This window comes from Gracilinanus agilis, chromosome 4 (genome assembly GCF_016433145.1).
Source record: "Gracilinanus agilis isolate LMUSP501 chromosome 4, AgileGrace, whole genome shotgun sequence".
NCBI lineage: Eukaryota > Metazoa > Chordata > Mammalia > Didelphimorphia > Didelphidae > Gracilinanus > Gracilinanus agilis.
The window spans coordinates 102,461,215-102,476,692 of record NC_058133.1 but is presented as its reverse complement, the minus strand read 5'-3'; the positions used below and the strand labels follow the sequence as shown (position 1 = coordinate 102,476,692).

At 46.8% G+C, this 15,478-nt stretch overlaps 1 protein-coding gene across 1 annotated transcript in view; it reads left to right on the top strand.

The window, feature by feature from the left end:
• KIF21B (kinesin family member 21B) overlaps positions 1 to 15,478 on the top strand; it is a 75,155-nt gene that overhangs the window by 21,577 nt on the left and 38,100 nt on the right. Inside the window, exons 2-12 of the mRNA XM_044674918.1 lie at positions 1,112 to 1,334; positions 1,687 to 1,869; positions 5,821 to 5,970; positions 6,405 to 6,539; positions 6,935 to 7,102; positions 7,376 to 7,491; positions 8,817 to 9,012; positions 10,375 to 10,564; positions 14,086 to 14,149; positions 14,265 to 14,492; positions 15,328 to 15,409. Of these exons, the coding sequence (XP_044530853.1) occupies positions 1,112 to 1,334; positions 1,687 to 1,869; positions 5,821 to 5,970; positions 6,405 to 6,539; positions 6,935 to 7,102; positions 7,376 to 7,491; positions 8,817 to 9,012; positions 10,375 to 10,564; positions 14,086 to 14,149; positions 14,265 to 14,492; positions 15,328 to 15,409 (1,735 nt within the window). The remainder of the gene's footprint in view (positions 1 to 1,111; positions 1,335 to 1,686; positions 1,870 to 5,820; positions 5,971 to 6,404; positions 6,540 to 6,934; positions 7,103 to 7,375; positions 7,492 to 8,816; positions 9,013 to 10,374; positions 10,565 to 14,085; positions 14,150 to 14,264; positions 14,493 to 15,327; positions 15,410 to 15,478) is intronic.

Sequence of the window (15,478 nt, the reverse complement as noted above, 5' to 3'; positions counted from 1 at the left end):
CTTGTCTTCCAAAGCCCTGGAGCTCTAAATCCAGGCTCCACTGGGCTCCGACTCTAGTCCCTCTCAGTCTTTTCATCTCTAAATATTGGCTTAGGATGAGAAGTCTGACAGGCAGCTCATTGTGAGGGACCAGAGCAGGCAGGAGGGGTTTACATGTGCCGATGGGTGGCAGAGTCTAACTTCCCCCTCCCTCCATTTATTTGGTGGGGGGGTTGCTTCCTCCTACCCACCCCCAGACACCTCAGCAGGCACTCTGTTGCCATGGGGATATCACCATGGTGCCAGCTGCTTTGGTGCCAGTAAGAAGGGAGGGAGTGGGACCTAAGAGGAAAAGGCCTTGTTGATGGCTCTCTCCCTGCTCATGCCAGATGGATGCTTGTTTCTCCATTCCGACCCCTTGCTTTAGGGCTCATGCTGCTAGCCCCTTGGACTTGGGCCCAGCTTTGTATGTCTAGCCTATGGACCCTTTCAGAGAACCCTGCCCTTCTCTGAGACTTCTTGAACATTTTCTGGCTCATGAGACTTTCTCTCTCCTTGGCCCATCTCTCATGTCAGAGATAGAACCCTGTGATGCCTGGCTTCCTCCCAGGGCTTGTGCCTCAGAAAGTCCCACCAGCTCCAGGGGCCTGGGTTGAGGGCTTCTGGGAAAGAGAGAACATTTGATGCCTGGAGGAAGTGAAATGCAGCTGGGAGGCATGATAGACAGATGGTAATGCCTCTTGGCCTTTATTACTGGTTCCCATCCTAGCACTGTGACCTATTAGAGACTGAGATTTCTTCTATGCTTTCTTTCTGAGAGTCATAGCCTATTCAAGGGGCTTCCCTTCTCTCTTGAGCCAATGCGATAAAGGGGACATGGTAGTTCTAAGAAAGTTTGGAGGGAAAGGGAATCCAAGGAATTCCTTATTTGTGGACTAGAAGCCTAATTAGGATTCTCCCTCCCCTCCTCTTCCTCCTCTTCCTCCTCCTCCTCCTCCTTCTTCTCCTTCTTCTTTTTCTCCTCCTTCTCCAACTCCTCCTTCTCTTCCTCTTCCTCCTTCTTCTCTCTCCCTCTCTCGCTTTCTCCTTCTCCCTCTCCTACCTCTCCCTCTTCCTCTGTCTCCCTGAACAGGATCCGGCCCCAGCTCTCCAAGGAGAAGATTGAAGGCTGTCACATCTGCACCTCAGTCACTCCTGGGGAGCCCCAGGTGCTGTTGGGGAAGGACAAGGCCTTCACCTACGACTTTGTCTTTGACCTGGACACCTGGCAAGAGCAGATCTACACAGCTTGTGTGGGCAAGCTTATCGAAGGCTGCTTTGAAGGCTACAATGCCACAGTGTTGGCCTATGGACAGGTAAAGACTCCCTTCATCCCCGAGTCAGCTCCTACTTTGATAAGAGATGCACAAGACAATGAATCTCATGAGCAAGTGCCAGTCACTAAGTTATGCTGTCTAAGCATGAAAAGCATTTCATAAGCATGAAAGGAACTCTGGAGAATGTGAAATGACTTTAAAAAGCCTTTCTGGGAGAGATGAGAGTTTTGAAGGAGTGGGGAACCATGGTGAACAGAGAGGAAGGGGATATGTATTGGTTGGTTTGGGGAAAGCTTCAGATTTCTGCCTTTTGGCCCACTATATCAGGTTCCTCCTAGAACAGGATGCTCTCTAAGTGACCCGCGGTCCTGTCCTGTCTCTCCCTCCACAGACAGGAGCTGGGAAGACATACACCATGGGCACTGGCTTCGACATAAACACGTCAGATGAGGAGCATGGTATCATCCCAAGGGCCATAGCCCACCTCTTCAGAGGCATTGCCCAACGCAAGAGACAGGCCCAGGAGCAGGGAGTGCCTGGGCCCGAGTTCAAAGTCAGTGCACAGTTTCTGGAGGTAAGTCCAAGAAGGCGAGTAGAGGACCCAGAGGGAGACCCAGAGCTGGCTGGGGCCTGGCTACTTTGTTTGGGGGAAGCAGCTTGGCACGGCAAGTGCAACACTGGACTTGGAGCCCAAGAACCTCGGTTCAGATCCTGACACTTCTCCTTACTTCCTGAGTCACCTTGGACAAATTGCTTCATGTCTCAGACTCTCATTTATAAAATGTGGGTGAGGGAGAAGCTGGCCTGAATGGCCTTTAAATTGCCTTCTAGCTCTAATTCTCTAATCTGATCGCCCACTAGAGGACGGTTAGGTCTTGTGCTCTGGGACCTGCACAGAGAACCTGTCCTATTTGCCTTATTTTGGAGGAGGGGGAGGGCATAGAAGAGAAAGGGGAAGAAGAGAGGGTGCCCCAAAGGGACCTGGATTTTTCTGAGTTTGGGCCTGGCCTACTCTGGCAAGGCTGTCCTACCATCCCTTTTGGTGGCAGAGAATGGCTGACACCTGAGTTTACTGGCCTTGCTAGGTACCTAGATGAGATTGTGGTTATTGGGAGAGAGAAAGGTTGAGGTTCATGAGTAGATTATCCCTAGCCCAGCTAGGCCGAGGGAGGAAAAGGAGATAGGGAGACAAGGGCTGCTGGATACAGTCAAGCCTGCCATCTTGTTGCATGAGCCATTGGTCTTGAGGAGCATTTTGTCTGGGCTTAAGGTCAGGAGACCCAAAATATGCTTTGAACGCAGCATTTGTTCCCTCTAGGCCAGAGCTAAACTTCCCATAGATGGGGAAAATAAAGCTAGTACTGGGCTGGGCCAGGAGTCCTAGCCCAGGGGAAGAGCCATGTCTGGAGCCAAAACCTGGTAAAACTTAGACTGGGGTGTTAGAGGTTTATGAGTTTGAATCCTGACTCTCCCATGACACTTTTATTTCTCCAATGAGCTTCTGTTGGAGTCTTTGAAGGTATCTAGGATTTCAGAGGTGAGGGAACAGTGCAGGGGAGAAATGTGAATCACAACCTTCCCAGGAGTCACAAAACAGATTATGTGATCTTGATGGTGAAAACTAACATCTTATCCTCTTTACAGAAGAGGGCAAGCCATTTAACTTCAGTTTTCCTAGGTCTGACTTCCCTTGTCCCTTTGCTTTTTGGCCATTTGCTCACTCTGCCTCAGTTTCCCTAGATTTGACTTCCCTTGTCCCTTTGCTTTTGGCTATTTGCTTATTCTGCCTCTGGTTCCCTAGATCTGACATGAGGGAATTTCTCTTTCTCTGGAACCAGACTTCTTTAGGCTCTTGTTAACAGCTGCCCTTTCTGACCTTATCCTGCCTAGATCAGTTATTCTCTGTCCATCTTATCCTGGCCTGAAGAAGGCACATGTCTGGACAGGAAGCAAGACGTCAGAGTTTCCTGGAGGAATCAGAAGGGTGACCTCTCTATGGCACTGCTGAGTAACTCCCACAAGAAACCTCAGGACCCTGGAGAGGCCATTCCCCAACAGAGGAAGGGAATACTCTAGAGGGGTCTAGAAGGGTAGATCTAGGTTCATATACTATTTTTACACAAGTCTGTGTGGCCTCAGTTGCTGGAACTTCAGACCTCAGTTTCCTTAGCTATAAAAAATAGTTCAGGAGGAAACTGGCTTAGATCAGTGGTGTCAACTTCAAATAGAAAAACCATAGGTAAGGATCTCAGGCGGCCTCATATTGACTTGGAAAACCACATCTTGCATTATCTATGTTCTGCTATATTTTTTTAATATTTCCCAATGACATTTTATTCTGGTTCTGGCCTCGTTTGACAGGTCTGGTCTAGGTGATCTCCGAGACATCTTCCTATCCAGAGTTTGTAACTTCAGCCTGGATGAGAGAGAAGAACTTAAGAAGTCCCCTTCTGCCTCTTCTCCTCCAAGCCTTATGCCCCCTGCCCACAGAATGTCCTCTCTCCTTCCCTTCCCATCAGAGAAAGGGCTTGAAACCTGTAAACCCTCCCTCCAGCTCTGTCTGCATGGATTTCTGTCTAAGAGAGGAACAGAAAGCTGGGGAAACCAGAGCAGCCAGGAAAACAACTCTGCCCGCCTTTGACCCTTCTCCCCGGGGGCTGCTGGTTAATTGCTCCCTCCTGGGTCTGCTCCTGTCTCCTTGGTGTCCTTAGACCAGAGTGTGGCTCCTTTGCCCTTCAGGGACTCTGGGCTCCTTTTCAGATTCAGTGGATTTGTCTTTGTTTCATTGTCCCTTTGCTTTTCCTTCTCCAGCCTGTTGCCAGGGAAATATCCAAAGGGAGGGGAACTGCTTGCCTCCTGGAAAGGCTGTGCCAAGGACAGAGCCACTGGTTAGAATGGTGCCCTCATAGTGGAAAGGGTTAAAGGAGTCCAGTTTGTCTGTTTATAGGACAGACAGATGTGGGAGGACAGGGGCATTAATGGCACTCAAATCCCAGTCAGTCTTTTCCTGTTCTTCTTCCCTTTCCTGCCTTGATATTTCCGTCCTTTTGAGGCTCATCAAAGCCTCGGATGTCCAGGCTATCGGAATTCCCAGAGGCAGGAACCCAGTGGCTGCAACCCTCAGCTGTCTCCTTCCGTATTGTCCTCTAGGGTCCACCTATCCATCTTCTGGGTTCCGGGCTCCCAGATCCTGGTTGGGGAATGTCCCTGTCCCTTAGCAGGTGGCACTTTCTCTGGTGGTGACTTGCCCTGAGCTTTGGGGAGTCTTCTAGACTGGGATGAACTCCCCTAGAAGGCAGGATGCTTTCTACACAGGATGCTTTTCTACAGGATCCCTACACAGAAGCAGACCCAAACCTGGGACATCAGGCCAGTGATGGTTCACCTATTGCCACACAAAGCAAACCCCAATTTCTCTTAGTTCTAATTCCCACCTCTATCCTCCACTCAGGGCCATGTAAAGAGGAAGAACAGAACCTGCCCAAATGCACTTATCTGAACTTTTGCCCTTAATGTTAAAGGGATCATAGCAATGAATGCTAAATTTAAAAAAAATAAAATGCTATTGATTTCTTTTGTTTTCACATCACCTCTATTACTTAGTATGTCCCTCCTTTCTGCCCTTCCTGTAGAGTCATCCCTTAAACCAAGAATAAAAAAAGGAGAAACAACAGAGTGGCAAAACTGACATGGGGACAACTAGAGAGCACAGTGGATAGAGCACCTCTTGGAGGAGCAAGGACCTGGGTTCAAATCTTGCCTTGGATATTTCCCAGCTATGTGACCTTGAGCAAGGCACTTAGCCGTGATTGCCTAGTCCTTGCCACTCTTCTGTCTTAGAATCGATATAAAACAGAAAATAAGGGTTTAAAAAACAAAACAACAAAAATACCTGCCTTATAGAAAGTCTCACATCATGCTCAAACTCATAGTCACCTTCTTCTACAAAGAAGCATGAAGAGATGCATCTTTATACCATTGGGGGGGGGGGCAAGCTTCTTCATTATAGTTTCCCAGCTTTCAGATTTGATTGTTTTGTGGTTGTTCTTTCCATTTACATCATTGCAATCATTATATAGATATAAAGACAGACAGACAGACAGATAGATAGATAGATAGATAGATAGATAGATAGATAGATAGATAGATAGATAGATAGATAGATAGATAGATAGTGCTCCAGGTTCTGCTTACTTCACTTTGAATCAGTCTACAAAAGTATTCCCAAGTTCCCATCTGAGCTCATCTCCGCATAATCAGCTTTGCCCAGTAATCTGACATCTTGGTACTGGCTCAGCCTGAAGTGGAAGTCCCATCCTGTTCTATAACCTGAATGGAGCCTGTTCTAAGGTCTCTGGATTCTCAGTCCTTTGGTCCTCTTGGGACCCCTGCTTGAAGTCCTACCAGACAAATACACAGTGCTATGAAAGAGAAAAGTTGGGGGGGAGGGGTCCTCGAGCCCCTTCTTGTCCTCTAGGGAATAACTCACTCTTGCCTTCTTTTCTACTCTTCTTCTTATATTCAGCTTTACAATGAGGAGATCCTGGATCTGTTTGACAGCACCCGAGATCTTGACTCCCGCCACCGAAAATCCAACATCAAGATCCATGAAGATGCCAATGGGGGTATCTACACCACAGGCGTCACCTCCCGTCTCATCAGTTCCCAAGAAGAGGTGGGAGTTTATTAGGACAGGCAGCTAGGTAGCATAATGGATGGAGCACTGAACCCGTTACAGAAAAACCCAAATTTAAATCCAGCCTCAGTCACTTAAGTAGTTTTGTGGCCCTGGGCAAGTCATTTCATCTGTCTGCATCAGTTTCTTCATCTGTCAAATGGAGATGATAGTAACACCTACTTCCCAGGGTTGTTGTGAGGATCAAATGAGATCATCTTTGTAAAATGCCATTACCTTAAAGCCTACGGCAACACTCGCTGTTTTTATTTGCTCTTAGAAGGGCATCTGTGCTCCTGAGGATGCCTGATTGGCATGAGCATAGGAATACCAGGGCCATTAAACAAAGTGTCTCTGCTTGTGGACAATTTGCATTTCCACCAGACGTAGCTCCCTGGAAGGACCCCTGCATACCCTATCCCCTTTCTCGGCAGCTGATCCAGTGTTTGAAGCAAGGAGCTCTGTCCAGGACCACAGCCAGCACACAAATGAACGTGCAGAGCTCCCGCTCTCATGCCATCTTCACCATCCACCTGTGCCAGATGCGAGTCTGTGCCCAGCCTGACCTGGTAAGCAGCCCCAAGAGAGACATATGGAGGGTACTATGGTGAGAACCAGTCTGGTGCTTCTAAAAGCCCCAGGGAGGACAGGAGATGAAGCAGGTGATGGTGAAAGAAAGAATGCTGGGTTTGAATCCTGCTTCTGCCCTTTACCATCTTGGGCAAATCATTTAACTTTAATGGGCTTCAGTTTCCTCTCATATAAATTAAGAGGATTGAAGAACATGATCTCTGAGGTCCCTGAAACTCCATCTCTGTGACTCTATAGCCTTAGTGACCACCTGTCCCATGCCCACTTCATCTCCTTACCCAGACATCCCAGAGAACTGAAGCCCACGATCTAGGAGTGACTCTTGGGCACAGGGGAGGATTGGGGCTCTCAGTAATGCCCGCTTCTCCCGCAGGTGAATGATGAGGTGCCCGGCCTTACTGATGGCACAGCCCCTACCAATGAGTATGAGACACTCACGGCCAAGTTTCATTTCGTCGATCTGGCAGGTTCTGAGCGACTGAAACGGACCGGGGCCACAGGCGAGAGGGCCAAAGAGGGCATCTCTATCAACTGTGGCCTGGTATGGAAGCCCTTCTCTCCTCTAGCAGCAGAGGCTGTGCCTGTGACCTAGATCTCCTTCCCCCATCCCAGGCTTCTGTTTCTGTCCCCTTCTTCTCCTGTGTTTCTTTCTGTTATCCTCTTGCCTGACTTAATTTTCAATAGTCACGATGCCCAGCCCGCCCTCTCCTCTTGGAGCGTGGGGGTAGCTGAGGACAGCAGAGCACAATGAGAAGGCTGGGGGGACCCGGCTCCATAGGGGGCCCTGCTGAAGGCCAGGCTCTCTTTCTTGCAGCTGGCGTTGGGTAATGTGATCAGTGCCCTTGGAGACCAGAGCAAAAAGGCGGTACACGTGCCCTACCGGGACTCCAAACTCACCCGACTCCTTCAGGACTCACTCGGGGGTAACAGGTAACCAGAGCAACCATTTTGGGGAAAGGGTTCCCATGGAGACCACTGCACCCATTTAGGGCCCCCTCCTATCTGGCACAACTGGTTGTAATTGAGCATAGTTTGATAGAAAAAGCCCTAGGCTAGGCCAGGTGTCAGACAACCTGGGGCTTTAAATGATCTCAGACAAGCCATTTACTGTGTTCTGTTGGCTCGGCCTCTCCATGAGCAATTGATGTTTTTCTAGTTGCTTAAGTCTGACTTTATCTGTGTGAAAAGGGTTTTGTAATTGTGTTCCTATAGTTCCTGGGTTTGCCCTGGCAGGTAGACCCCCAGGTATTTTAAATAGTCTCCCATTATTTTATTTATTTTTTTAACCCTTACCTTCCATCTTGGAGTCAATACTGTGTATTGGTTCCAAGGCAGAAGAGTGGTAAGGGCTAGGCAATGGGGATCAAATGACTTGCCCAGGGTCACATGGCTGGGAAGTGTCTGAGGCCAGATTTGAACCTGGGACCTCCCATCTCTAGGTCTGGCTCTCAATCCACCGAGTGACCTGGCTGCTCCCTGTCTCGTTATTTTAAATGGGATTTCTCTTTTTGTCCTCACTGCTGGACTTTGTTGGTAATACAAGGCAATGCAGGTGTTTTTTGTGGACAATCATGTATTCTGGCCCAGTGTCAGTTTTCTCATGTGTTTTTCACCATCACCATCATCACTATTACCCCATGGTAATAATAATCATTAGAGCCAACACAGATATGATGCTTTAGGGTCAGCAAAACACTTTACATATATATATGATCACATCTGAGCTTCACAACAGCCCTGTGAGGTAGGTGCTATTATCCTCCCCATTTAACAGAATAGGTAACTGAGGCATGGAGAGATTAAATGACTTGCCCAGGCTCATGCAGCTTAGTACCTGCCTGAAGCGGGATTCAAACTCAGTTCTTCCTGACTCTTAAGTCCAGTGCTCTAGTTCCCACACTTTCCATCTGCCTCATTGTGTCTATGTACATTGGAGAAAATAGATCCTTTCCCTTTCTTAACTCACAAGGCATCTGTAAAGCTAAACCTAGATATTAAGACTAGAAACATAAAGTCTTGCTATTATTTATTTCCTAGATTAATCTCTAAACAAATAAGCCGTAACCTCACCGACCGCATTAGCTAAGTAAATTATAATCATAAACTGTTGGAACAGAAATCTCGTGGTCATCTCAGTCCTGGGATTTGTGGCCGGTGGCTTTCAGATGGCATCGGGAAGGAGGAGACTTAGCCCAAATGTGATGTTTCCTGTGGGGCTGTCTGTGTCTGCCCCATCCCTTCTCCTTCCCTACCAGCCAGACGATCATGATTGCTTGTGTGAGTCCATCGGACCGGGACTTTATGGAGACCCTGAACACGCTCAAGTATGCCAACCGGGCCCGGAACATCAAGAACAAGGTGATCGTGAACCAGGATAAGACCAGCCAGCAGATCAGTGCCCTTCGGGCTGAGATTGCCCGCCTGCAAATGGAGTTGATGGAATACAAAGCGGTGAGTGTTAGGGGGTGGCACTCCCTGCCTACGGGCTAGAATGAGCCCCACTTCTCTAGCCTGGGCCCTGAGGCTTTAGTGCCCACTTGGCCCAGCCCAAGCTATGGGCATTTCTCCCTTTGACTTTTCAGCTTCCTCCTCGCCTTTTATTTCCTCCCCAGGCAGGTGTGTAAGTGGAAATTCTCTATCCTTTAGACTTCATTTCCCAGAATTCTTCCCTCATCCCAAAATTCCCCTTTCCTTTCTGTTTATGTGCATTTTTTTACATGATTGTATATAAGTTTTGGAGAACGCCTCTCTCACGCTTTCTTCCACTTGAGTTGTAGCCTTTTTAGTTTCCTTTTGTTTCAAGTTAAATATTAATAAATCATATTAAATATCATACTTAGTGATTGAATATTAATTTTAAAATCTACACAGGGCAGGAGAGGAAGCAGGCAAAAGTGAAAGAAAGAGTCCTTGGTGGCATGTAGTGTGCCAGCTGCATGCCAGCATGTGGGGCAGGACATGAAAATGAACAATAGCCTCTGCCCTCAAGAGGCTTACAATATAGGCAGTAGGAGGCACGCCCAGTGTATGGTAGTCTGTGATGAGAACAACATGCCATGGGAGTGCAGAACCTAGAGAGACCTTTGTGGATGGGGCAGTCGAGAGAGTAACACGTAAGAAGCAGAATTAGAGCTGGTGTGAAAAGTCAGGTAGGATCCTGAGAGATGGCGATGCACAGGGGCAAAGGGGGGCTGGGGCAACTAGACATTTCATGAAGACAGAATAAATAGAAACAAGAAAGTGTCCGATTTGGAGTCTAATTTAATAGCAGTGTTGAGGATCGATAGAGGATAATTAATAGGAGATAAAGTTCAAAAGGAAAAGGAAAATATAAAAAGTCTTGGCTATCGGGATAAGGAATTTGGACTGAAAAAATGTTTTCTGTTGTTGAACTTAATAAACCTGAATATTTCTGTAGTCAAAGAACAATGCATACACACACATACACACACACACACACACATATAATACATACACACATTCACAAAGCCTCAAATCTCACTGTGTACAACTTTTTTTCTTTTAAAATCTGTGCTAAATTTAGCACATTCGTTCCCAAAGCTGTCCTATTTGCCTGAGTTGACTTCTAAAGTGCCTTCTGGCCTCTTCTGTGCCTTTTTTCTATTTTCAAAAAGAGAGAGAGTAGGGTCATCACCAGACTTTACGTAGGCTAATCTGAGAGTGGTGGTCAAGGAGGCCATTTATGAAGAAAGGGCAATCGCTCAAGTGAGAGGGGCTGGCTCCTCAGCCTTTCCCTTTCTTCTGAGCCAGAGTGCTGACCTCTTCCCATCTGCCTCCTCCTCCTCCTCCCAGGGTAAGCGAGTGATTGGCGAGGATGGCTCAGAGGGCTACAGTGACCTGTACCGGGAGAATGCCATGCTGCAGAAAGAGAATGGCACACTGCGAATGCGGGTGAAAGCCATGCAGGAGGCCATCGATGCCATCAACAACCGAGTCACCCATCTCATGAGTCAGGAGGCCAACCTGCTCCTGGCTAAAGCTGGTGAGTACAGAGGGAATAGACTGAGCCCAAGATGGAGAACACTGCTGCTGCCCTCCTTCCCTCCCTCCCTAACCACCTTGTGTTGACATTTTGTTGATATTTTTCTAAGTACTTGTCTCCCTTGACAGAATATAAAGCCCTCAGGAGTAGAGACTCTTCCATTTTTGGTCTTTCCATTCCCAGTACCTACCATAGTGCTCAGAACAGAGTAGGTGCTCTTGAATGACTAGGAGACCTTGCCAGCCCCAGATGGCATTGTCTAAGCACTAAAATGCCTATTCTTTCCTCCTTTTGCCTCCTGCACTATCAGGTTAGTTTGGCCCAAATGGTAAAAACACTCCTGGTTGCTAATTTGTTGGCAAAAACCTAATGTCCATTGCTAACCCTTGGCAGACTCCAAGAACCTAAAACCTCCCTTAGGCTGGCTCCAGCCTTCCATTCAGGCTTCTTTCAGATTTTTCTCCTTTAGACATTCTTTCTACCAGCCAAATCTCCTTTCTTTCCCTTGGTTTCAACATCCTGTCTACTGTTACTGAACCTTTTCATAGCTTCTCCCCTATGCTTAGGACATATTCCTTCTTCACCTTCACCTCCCACCTCCCAGCTTCCCTAGAATTTGAACATCAGCATATGTGTCAACCCTTTGGAGATCTCTTTAGTTTGTTTTTGTTAAGCCCTTTTTTTTTAATTTGGAAATTTTTATTTAATTAATTAATTTAGAATATTTTCCCATGGTTACATGATTCATGTTCTTTCCCTCACCTCCTCCAGCCCCTCCCATAGTCAATGTGCAATTCCACTTGGTTTTACATGTGTCATTGATCCAGACCTATTTCCATATTATTGATATTTGCACTAGAGTGATTGTTTAGAGTCTACATCCCCAATCATATCCCTATCTACCCATGTGATCAGGCAGTTGTTTTTCTTCTGTGTTTCTGCTCCCACAGTTCTTCCTCTGGAGGTAAACAATGTTCTTTCTCATAAGTCCCTCAGAAAGGTCCTGAATCATTGCATTGCTGCTGTTAGAGAAGTCTGTTACATTCAATTGTACCACAGTGTATCTGTCTCTATGTACAATGTCCTCCTGGTTCTGCTCCTTTCACTCTGCATCAATTCCTGGAGGTCTTTCCAGGTCACATGGAATTCCTCCAATTCATTATTCCTTTGAGTACAATAGTATTCCATCACCAGCAGACACCACAATTTGTTCAGCCATTCCCCAATAGAAGGGCATCCCCTCATTTTCCAATTTTTTGCCACCACAAAGAGCACCGGTATAAATGTTTTTGGTCTTTTTCCCTATTATCTCTTTGGGGGCATCTCAGCAGTGGTATAACTGGATCAAAGGGCAGACAGTCTTTTAGTGCCCTTTGAAGCCCTTTCTTTCTGTCCTATTATCAGTTCTAAGACAGAAGGGCTGCAAGGTCTGGACCATCAAGGTTACTTGACCTGCCCAGGGCCACACAGCTAGGAAGTGTGTGAGGTCAGATTTGAACCCAGAACTTCCAATCTCTAGGTTTGGCACTATCCACTGAGCCACCTAGGCTTCCCCCTCCTTAGTTCTTAGTGTTCTTTCCCTATTTTTATATTCATAAATCAATAGATAGAGGATTTGTTGTTGTTTTTCTATCCCCAGCACTTAGCACTGTGCCTGTTGTATTTAAAAAAAAAAAAAAAAAAAAGATCCTTAATAAATAGTTTGTTGGACCGGATAAGAGCATAGTGTGTTTAGCCATCCGGAACAGACTGACAACCAACATAAGGCAGGCAGAGGGCTGAGAATCAAGAAACCTTGGGCTCTAGTTCTGTCTCTCTTTCTCACGATCTGGACAATCTTGGACAAGCCCCCCAATTATTCAGTGTTTGTTTCTTCATTTTGTGTAACAGGGATAATGACCTCTGCCTCACCCATCACATTGATTCATTCTGAAAATAAAACAAGATAATGGTCCTTAAAGAGCAAAATGACATTAAGATGACTATTTGGGTCCCACTTGGAGGTTCAGGACCTGGCACAGATTCTTAGAGTCAGAAGGACATTCAGAGGTCATCCACCCATCCCTGAACAGGAATCTCTTTTCTAGAATCCCTGATAGGTGGTCATCCAGGTTCTCTTTGGAAACCTCCAGTGAGGGAAGCCCCCTCCCAGGCAGTCCTGTCCACTCTGGGACAGCTCTAATTTTTAGGAAGTTGTCCCCCAACCGAGATGTTTGTTGCTGCAACCTCTGCCCACTGTTCTTCGTTCTATCTCTCCCGGCCCCTCCAGCTAAGTAGAACAAATCCAGGCATCTTTCCACTTGTCGGCCTTTCAAATCCTTAGAGACAGTGATCATATTCCCCTTCAGTCTTCTCTTCTTTCAGGCTAACAGTTACAGAGGCTCAGGTTTAGAAGGGACTTAAGAGGCCATTGAGTTTAACCTAAGCCTGGAAAAGGATCTCATTTATGAGCTACCCCTTACAGACATCCATTGAGTAAGGGAAAATATCCCAGCTTCCTTCAGCCAATCTGATCCATCAGTTGCCTCAATATTCTGTTTACACAGAATGTGTGTTGGCCAATGGTTTGTTAAATCTAGTATGACAAGGGAATTGTAAGGTAGTGGCTACTTTCTTCAAATTCAACATTGGACTGGTGGGTTTTGTTTTAGTTTTTACTCCCCCCCACCCTTTTCTTTAGATCTCCAGTGAATAGCATCTAGTAGGTGCTTAATAAATGCATGTTGACTTGTCCTTGCCATGACTCAACGCAAACTTAGTTTCATCCTAAAGAGTGTTCATTTCCTCCTCCGGACTGTGATTTCTTTCACTAGTCCTGGTTACCATGTGAGTAGTACTGCCTTGCCCCCTCCTTGGGTAAGGCAGTTTAGGCAACAGCTAGTTTGGAGCATGGAATACTAAAGTCCTTGAGTATATGCCACTGGACACTGATTTGCCAGTCTTTATAAAGGGTGGGATTGGCCTTTATGATAACAAAACACATTTTTACTTCCTCTTTAAGCATAAATAAATAGCCCGTTTCATACCAAATAAAACAAAGAAGAGAAAGGAGGGAAAAAAAACCCTGCGAGGTATAACAAATCACTTCTTAACTTTGAATTCTCCTAGCCATAGGTTTCATGGGGCATTCCATTAATCTTTTAAGCCCTTATTTTCTGTCTTAGAATTGATTGTTCCAAGATAGGAGAGGGCTAAGGACTAGGCAATGGAGACTAAGGGACCTTGCCCAGGGTCACGAAGCTAGAAAGTGTTCGAGACCAGATTTGAACCCTGGTCTTCTACCCACTGTGCTACCTAGCTGCCCCTACCCTTCTGTTTCTTTTCCTTTTAGAGCAGAGGCATACAATGTCATTATGTCCTGCTTGTTTCTTAGCCCACTTGGGCTATCTCTGAATCGCTGAATCTCCCTTTTTTTGAAGGTGCCACTGTATATATGAAATAACAGTGACCCATCCCACAGTGTTATTATTGCTGGAATTGTTACCACTATCATGAGACATCTCTTTCCTGTTCCCCACCAGGAGATGGCAATGAGGCTATTGGTGCTCTGATCCAGAACTATATCCGAGAGATTGAGGAGCTTCGGTGAGCACTTGGGATGGGGAAGACCCCAGGGGGCTGTGTGGGACTCTGGCAATGGCTGGGCTAAGGGATAGCCCTTCCATTGGACTTCATTTCTCTATCCTCTCTTCCAATTCAGAACAAAGCTTCTGGAGAGTGAAGCAATGAATGAATCTCTGCGCCGTACCCTCTCGCGGTCCTCCATGAGGCCCCCCTACTCCACAAGCAGTCCCACTCCCCAAACCCAAGGAGGCTATCTGAGTAGCCCGTCATCTTCCATGGAAACAGAGGCCTTTGAGGTGATCCGCAAAGCCAAACAAGACCTGGAACGGCTAAAGAAAAAGGAGACCAGACAAAGAAGAAAAAGGTAAAGGAGAGTCCACCACCACCACCATCCTACAGGGGCATTGATTGGGGGAGGGCATGCAGGACAGCTGAAAGACCAGGGCGGGTGTCACTTCTCTCCTATGGGGGCGGGGGTTCTTCCCCTGGAGACATTCACTCCTTCTTGGACTTGGCTCTGAAAGGAGGGAGACTAATAGTGGCTGTTTACCAAAGCTCCATCTCTGTACCAGCCCAGGCCAACGCCCTGGTGACTTCATGCCCAGCAGCACCAGGCTCCAGAAATCTCTTTCTCTGGTGGCCTGCTGTCTCGGGGAGTTATTCAACTGCATATGGTCAAAGGTTGCCTTGCCCTGTCTCATGATCTCGGGTGCGGAGGAAAAAACAGAGACTCATTAACTGTTTATTTTGGGCTTCTTGGGTTAAAGTTTAAAAATCAATTCACTGGGAAATAAAGGAGATTACTAGCTGACCTCACCGCCATGTCTACTATGCTTTAGAGGGAAATCATCCCATCTCCCAGCCTCAGGAATAGAAGTTTTCCCTACCTCTATTCCCCCTGATTTTCTTCGCTATGAACCGTACCCCTTGGAGCAGGAAGGTGGAGGAATTAATAGAGTGCTGACCTGGAGGTGGTTAGACCTTGGATGTGGGTTCAGATCTCCTCTCCAGTATTATCCTAGCTGTGTGCCCAGGGACGAGTTATTTAATATCTCCGACCTTTACTTTCCTCAACCATAAACGAGGAGTTTAGATACAATGGTCCCTAAGATCCGTTCTAGCTCTTAACCTAGGATTCTGGGCACCATATTTTAATACCCTGATCCCCCTCTCCATCTCCATCTCCATCCTGTGGGCAGCCCAGAGAAGGAGGCATTTAAAAAGAGAGCAAAGTTACATCAAGAGAATGGAGAAGAGACAGATGAGAATGAAGCTGAGGAGGTAAGGGTGGCTCCCTCACATTTTCTCACCCCCCCCCCATATATATATATATATGTATATATATATATA